The sequence below is a fragment of the Pyxicephalus adspersus genome, chromosome 8 (genome assembly GCF_032062135.1).
Source record: "Pyxicephalus adspersus chromosome 8, UCB_Pads_2.0, whole genome shotgun sequence".
NCBI classification, from domain to species: Eukaryota; Metazoa; Chordata; class Amphibia; order Anura; family Pyxicephalidae; genus Pyxicephalus; species Pyxicephalus adspersus.
The window spans coordinates 272,663-279,561 of record NC_092865.1 but is presented as its reverse complement, the minus strand read 5'-3'; the positions used below and the strand labels follow the sequence as shown (position 1 = coordinate 279,561).

Sequence of the window (6,899 nt, the reverse complement as noted above, 5' to 3'; positions counted from 1 at the left end):
CCCCCTGCCGATCCCAGAACTACCATATACCCCCCTTACTGCCCCTGCCAATCCCAGAACTACAATATACCTCCCTTACTGCCCCCTGCCGATCCCAGATTTACCATATACCCCCCATACTGCCCCCTGCCGATCCCAGAACTACCATATACCCCCCATACTGCCCCTGCCAATCCCAGAACTACTATATTCCCCCCATACTGCCCTCCCAATTTCAGAGCTACTAATTACCCCCCATACTGCCCCCTCCGCCAATCCCAGGCCTTCTCTATACCCCCCATACTGCCCCTCCCCCATCCCTGAAATCAAACCACCAGACAGGTATTTACCCAGACGGTTTCCACCCAGTTTCAGGATTTTTAGGGTTGAGTTTTTTTTCAGAGCTCCAATAAAAGAATTGAGGAAATCCCGGGAAAGTCTCTCAAACAGCCGGCAGAACGAAAACTTTATTTCTATGGAGGGAAAGTTGCAGTGAGTAGACGGAGGTCACATGATCCCAACAATCCAATCACAATGTACTTACCTTCCAGGCTGGCATGGCTCAGTAGGTGGACAATCTCGGCCTGGGAGTCGCTCAGGTTCAGGTCATGGAGGTCCAGTCTGCGCAGTGCCCTGCAGTGCTCTGCAAATAGAGAGAAGTCTAAGCCCCGCCCACAGATAAACCCCGCCCACCGACCACCACGCTGCAGGCAGAACCCCCCCGACAGGTCAGAAATATCAGATCCGAGACTCTGCCATCTCCTCCTGCTCTGTGCCACCATGGACGATGGGTACTTCCTGCCCCCCCTCTCTGTGCCACTCTGAACACCGGGCGCCCCCCCAATCTGCATCACTTCCATAGAGCCCTCCACACACAGAGGATAAACCCCATTATGGTTACAGATCGGGGGGCAGGCGGTGATTACCTGTGTGTGGGAGGGGTCGTTGGCTGTGCACAGGGGAGGAGAATCGTTACCCGTAAGGGTGTGGGGGGCCGTGACCTTGCGTAGGAGGGGTCATTACCTGCACGGGGGGAGGAGTCATTACCTGTGATGGTCTGTAGCAGGAGTTTGGCGTCCTCGGGTCGGCTCAGGACGGCGTTATCCAGAGACAGCTCCGCCAGGGACGGGGACGCTCTCAGTGCCGCCACCAAGCGCTGAACTTGCAGTGGATTTTGGGGGAAGCGAAGGTTCAGCTGCTTCAACTGATTCTCTGTGGAAATAAATCTCATTATATGGCGGACAGAAAGGTACAGGGGGGATGGGTGGGCGGGCTCTGTGCCGTACCTGTGAACACCTCTGGCCCCGCCTCCACTATCACCTTGTCGCTGCTCTCGTCCAGGTCATAGCAGAGCAGCAGAGACTGAAGGCCGGGGAAGGTTCTGAGGAGGTTCTGTCCCAGGTCCAGAATGGAGACGTAAGTGCTGAAATCACTCAGAGAGATGGCGCTGAGGGAGCAGCCGGGGGCCCGGGACAAATCAGAGAGTGCGGCCAGCAGCATCCCGATATTTGTCTGTATATCTGCCGGAAGACAAACGGAAATCACTGCACCCCCCCATCTGTATCGCCACCATATGCAGTAGTGCTGGGTAATTACTAAACTTTGGAGAATTAACTGCCCCTTACTGATCGAAGCCAACAATTGGCTACACCCAACAACCCCCCCCCCCTCCAGTCACATCAATTCGAAGGAAAACCTGTTAGTACAGCGCCACCATCTGACTGATTCTATCACTGCAGGGCACCCTGGGATACAAAAGGGGATAAACACCGGGGCACATATCGGGATATAAATACCAGGGGCACATATCGGGATATAAATACCGGGATATAAATACTGGGATATAAATACTGGGATATAAATACCGGGATATAAATACTGGGATATAAATACCGGGGTAATACCCCCTTCCTGTGGGTCGCTCACCATTGTAGGCCATGGTCAGCCTTTCCAGGGTCACCCATGATCGCAGGAGTTGGCACAGACACTGGCAGGTGCCCGGGGTCAGGAAGACATTGTGAAGGTTCAGTGCTCTGACACTGCGGAGCTGAATGGTGCCAGGCAGGGATGGCACCCCCATAGCAGTGTCCTCGTCCGGCTGGGTTTTCTCCCCCATTAGGGGGGCACTGAAGATGAAGTCATACAAGTCGCCAGCTTCTGATGCCAGGCCTCCTGCGGGCTCTGTTTCGGGCACCAGTCTATCACTTGAGGTAGATGAGGTTTTACTGTCTGTAGAAGGCAAGGGGGCGCTACTCTCCACCGGCTCCTCTGAGCATTCTGGGGCCCCGGGCTGATCAGGGGCCACATTCTGGCTGATGTTAAGAGGCTGCAGGCTTAACAAGGCACTTTGGCTGCCCAGCTCCTCTTGGCCCTGGGAGGTGAGTGGAGGGTGGTATTGGGGGGTACACAGGGCACAGGGCTGATCGGTGCCCTCCTGCCAGTACCCGGCACTGATATTCAGAATCAGCAGCAGAAGCTCTTTATCTGGGCGCGGCCAGGACAGCACGGACACTTTGTGGACCCGGCCGTGGTGGATGAGGTGGTGCAGCAGCAGTTTGAGGGATTTCTGGGTGTTGGGGTCAGACAGTCGCATGTGAAGGAATTTCAGACTTTCCACAGACTGGGCGAGATGTTCCAGCAAAGCGGGCGTCAGATCCGACACGCCCTGCTGCTTGCCGAAGACGGTGAGTTCTGAGACGTGGCGGGAGCTGTGCACCAGGGGCGAGAAACGGCGATCGCTCAGCCGCCAATCAGAGGAAATGTCCAATGTGCCGCGCAGAACGCTATGAAAAAACGTTTCCAGAAACTTCTTCCTCCAACATGTCACCGTCTGAAAGAAAAGAATATTAAATCCAACCAACAGGAAGACAGGGGCGGAGCCTGAAATAGGGAGGGAAAAGGAGAGAGGAGGGGGGGCAGAGGGCAGGGAGGAGGGGGGGCTAGTTGTTCGTGGGCCGGCTCTCCTGTTCTCAGTTACACCGGGCTCCATGAACCATCCAATCACATCTTTCCCTCTGTTAAGCCCCACCCCCTCACTCACCATCAGTCGGCTGGGTTTGTTCTTCATGATGTCATTCCATAGTTTGTACCAGATGGATTGTGTGGAAAGTCCTGTGAAGAGACAATGATGTGAGAAGATGGCGGCAGGTCATGTGACAGGCAGGGGGTCATGTGAGAAGATGGTGGCGGGTCATGTGACTGGTGGCGGGTCATATGAGAAGATGGCAGCGGGTCATGGGACAGGCAGGGGGTCTTGTTAGAAGATGGCAGGGGGTCATGTGAGAAGATGGTGGCGGGTCATATGAGAAGATGGCGGCGGGTCATGTGACAGGCAGGGGGTCTTGTTAGAAGATGGCAGCGGGTCATGTGACTGGTGGCGGGTCACGGGACTGGTGGCGGGTCATATGAGAAGATGGCGGCGGGTCACGTGACTGGCAGGGGGTCACGCAACTCACCTTTCTTCTTGGCAGCCGGCTCGATCCTCTCCAGGTAGTAAATGTTCAGCAGAGGGAGCAGACCCTGCAGGATGATGGCCGGGAGCCCTGAAAGAGAACCAACATGGAGCAGATGTGACCCGCATTGTGCGCCCACCTTTCCCTTCCCCCTTCATTATAGGCAGAATCCCACCACAACACTGCTGAGCCATGAGCATGTATAAAGGTTCCCAACTCCGCCCACTGTGTGCTGAGCCCTAATTGTCCGCTCTTGATAGGCCAGTATGATGAGGCCCCTCCCTCTAGCGGGTAAATGAGCTCTCACCCCACACTTCCTCCTCCAGGAGCTCCATGTTAGCGGTGACGGCCCGGGCACACAGCTGGAACAGGCTCGGGCTCCCTCCAGCATCTTCCGGCGCCTCCTCCATGGTCCGCGGGTAACCAAACCTGGAGACACCCGGACAAAACCGGAGAAACCCGCCCGTTCTTTACTCGGAGGCCGCCATCTTGACCTGGTCAGGTGACCACTATTCGCCCTACTAGTGGAGGAAGAGAGTCACATGAGCGAGCGGACATCTTTTGGTTGGCGGAAAGTGGACAGATGCCATATTGCGGCTGGCGGAGGCGGTGCCTTTTCTCAGCGGTTGGCAGGGCGGAGTTTAGATAGACAGGTTGAAGGCGTGGCTTCATCAATTGGCTGGCAGAATGAGTGCGGTGCGCCATGTTGTGGTTGGCAGCTGACCATAAGGACCATTACCACAGTGGGTTTTTTTTTAGATTCTGTGCTGCTAAGCTGGTTCAGTGATTCGGGGTGACATCCCACAGGTTTTCATGTTAACACCTACCAGAAGCATAAACCTGGCATATACAAGACGAATTGCTCACACGGCCAGGCAAGGTCTAATATTGAGGGGGAGGAGTGGTCCAAGCTCCAAGGCTGTGTACCGGGGCCCTATTATTTGTATGATATGTTCCTGGCTGCATTGTGACCCACAGATCCAATCGTCACCCTCCCAGTCATGTGACCTTCCAGATGTCTCACATGATTGGGGCTGGAAAGTGGGGATGCAGAGAGCATGTGACCAATGTTCTGACCTATCTTAAGCCAACAAAAATTCCAGGACCCGCCCCAGCCTGTGATTGGACAGTGGAAATCAGCATTCTGTTCTTCCATAGGCCCTGCACTTCCCCATCATCAATTCACTCTAGCAGATTGATAAACCAATCAGGCACCCCTCCCCCCCTCTATAGAACAGAAGGGTGCTGTGTACATCGCTCATTCATCTATGAGAACAATTACAGAAGATTGTGATATTGAGGATAGCATTAATGTCGGATCTCCCCTTAAATGTAAAGAAGTAAAGGCTGGAGTGTCCCTTTAGGGTCTTTGTTTGAAATAACAGACCGGGATGATAGATTTCCCCTTATCACATATTTCTGGATCTGACAACCTCCGTCCTCTAGTCACAGCTCCCATTGTAAAAGTTGGGGTTTTGTGTCTCCAGGGGTCATAAATCTCAGATAAGTCTAGCAGAGTGACTTCTGCCTGAATTCTGAGCTGTATTCTGAAACCCATTTATTAATAATCTTTATATTTCCAATATATNATTCTGTATAAAGTAATAGTCGGAGGATTTGTAGTTGGATCGTCATGGGGAGCATTGTGAGACCAGGAACTATTCTGCTAGGCCGCAGGAAACCATATGTAACCTTTCCTGGTGAACCACAAGTCCCAGACATGAATAGTTTGGTCTCTGTGAACTCGGTATTTCGTGGTGAATAATATTCTGGGGATTGGCAGATCATAAAACCTGAAGCTATGGAATTACTAATCATGGCTGGAACAACGACATGCTAGGTGTGTGCACAGAGTATCATACTCCATGTGGACACAACCCCCACCCGGCTGTCATTGGTCCTATTAGTCCCAGCTCTGTGGTCGGCGTAGAAAAAGCCATGTAAGCCCAGCAGGGGGAGCTCTTACTGACATCTTGTTGCTAAGGACAACAGCACTGACACATTGAGCACTGCAGGGAGCCCAGGGACTGATAACTACACAGCAACCAGGACCAAACATTCACAATAAAGGGCCCAACATTCACCCTGCACAGCCAATCACAGCCTTCTGTGGACCAATCAGAGTCTCTGACCCCCCCCCCCCCTTCCCAGGAGGATAATGGCAGCCAATAATATCAATGAAGAAATAATGACAAAAACATCAAAAATGAAAATATTTATAACAGAAATCTGGGAGGGCTGGAGGACACCATGATCATCATGGAAGGGGCAGTTACACCAGACCCTGGGATGGGGGCCCCATCATCAATATTCAGGTGTGGCGGGGTATGGGGGGGCCCCATCATCAATATTCAGGTGTGGCGGGGTATGGGGGGGCCCCATCATCAATATTCAGGTGTGGCGGGGTATGGGGGGCCCCATCATCAATATTCAGGCGTGGCGGGGTATGGGGGGAGCCCTGCTGAATGAATCCTGAGGATGAAACTGAACCCCGGGCCCCAGTGCTATCGCTCTCTTCGCAGCAGGCAGATGTACATGGGGCCAAAGTTTGCCGCAAGGTGGGGGACGACCAGCTCCCCAATACGACAGTTGACATGGAAATTGAAGGTGTCCTTGAACATTTCACAGAAGGGGCGGAGCTCCTGGATCCTGGCGCGAATCCCGTATTCAGTGGCAGCGACTTCCAGCGCTCTCTCCACCACAAACTCATTCTGCAGCTGAGACAGAGAACAGGTGGAATAGACCACATCGCCCCCTGGTGTGACCGCACGGAGACCTGCCCTGGGGGGTAAGAAACATCAATACATGATCAGAAGACACATGTAACATCAATGTGGCTACACCACAGGCAGTGGTGCTGTACAAGCCTGTGCCTAGTCACATGACATCAGCTTCTATTTACATGCCCCACCCCCTTGTCCCAGTTACCCTCCCAGTGTCTGCTCCCGAGAGGGGGCATTTTGCAGAATGTGGCCTGTGGCCAGCCCACCCAGGTGGAAAGTGGTTTGTGGTGCTGAAGGTTCCGGGTTGGGGTATAATCTGCCCAGGGGTATAGTTGGTACTCACAGTAGGAGGGAAGTCTGCAGGGCGGGCAGCCTCTGGCGCTCCTTCATCCTCACCCGGCTGAAGATGTTATTGTCTTCCTCCATTAGGGAATGTCGGTCAGTGGTGCAAGGAACATCCACCAGAACCTGGAACCAGAACCAGTATAATCAGTGACAACACACACACACCATACAATCATCCGGCACCTCTGATTGGCACTGACCCGGTCATATGATTCATGCTCTGCCCAATCTGTGCCATCCCACGATGAGACGCGCACCCGATCCTCTGTACGCAGGTAATGCGGAATATAAGATTGCAGCACCCTGCGCAGGCGATTCGTGCGAGAGACCGAGGAGTCATTGGCAGCCAGGAAGCCTGAAAATAAAGAGTCTGTGACCAGAGGGCAGTGCCCATCCCTAC

At 53.6% G+C, this 6,899-nt stretch overlaps 2 protein-coding genes across 3 annotated transcripts in view; both read right to left on the bottom strand.

The window, feature by feature from the left end:
- The window catches only part of LRRC41 (leucine rich repeat containing 41), a 6,671-nt gene extending 2,710 nt beyond the window's left edge, over window positions 1–3,961 (bottom strand). The window contains exons 1-8 of the mRNA XM_072419265.1: window positions 3,739–3,961; window positions 3,435–3,521; window positions 3,020–3,090; window positions 1,906–2,809; window positions 1,266–1,499; window positions 1,027–1,191; window positions 524–622; window positions 330–452 (exon numbers count right to left, since the gene is read on the bottom strand). Of these exons, the coding sequence (XP_072275366.1) occupies window positions 330–452; window positions 524–622; window positions 1,027–1,191; window positions 1,266–1,499; window positions 1,906–2,809; window positions 3,020–3,090; window positions 3,435–3,521; window positions 3,739–3,841 (1,786 nt within the window). The 5' untranslated portion in view covers window positions 3,842–3,961. The remainder of the gene's footprint in view (window positions 1–329; window positions 453–523; window positions 623–1,026; window positions 1,192–1,265; window positions 1,500–1,905; window positions 2,810–3,019; window positions 3,091–3,434; window positions 3,522–3,738) is intronic.
- Window positions 3,962–5,633: 1,672 nt separating this feature from the next.
- NSUN4 (NOP2/Sun RNA methyltransferase 4) overlaps window positions 5,634–6,899 on the bottom strand; it is a 3,632-nt gene continuing 2,366 nt past the window's right edge. Inside the window, exons 4-6 of one of the 2 annotated variants that reach the window (XM_072419262.1) lie at window positions 6,700–6,854; window positions 6,498–6,622; window positions 5,634–6,212 (exon numbers count right to left, since the gene is read on the bottom strand). In XM_072419262.1, coding sequence (XP_072275363.1) covers window positions 5,936–6,212; window positions 6,498–6,622; window positions 6,700–6,854 — 557 coding nt within the window. In that variant the 3' untranslated portion in view covers window positions 5,634–5,935. The remainder of the gene's footprint in view (window positions 6,213–6,497; window positions 6,623–6,699; window positions 6,855–6,899) is intronic. The other variant, XM_072419263.1, reaches the window with a different exon arrangement.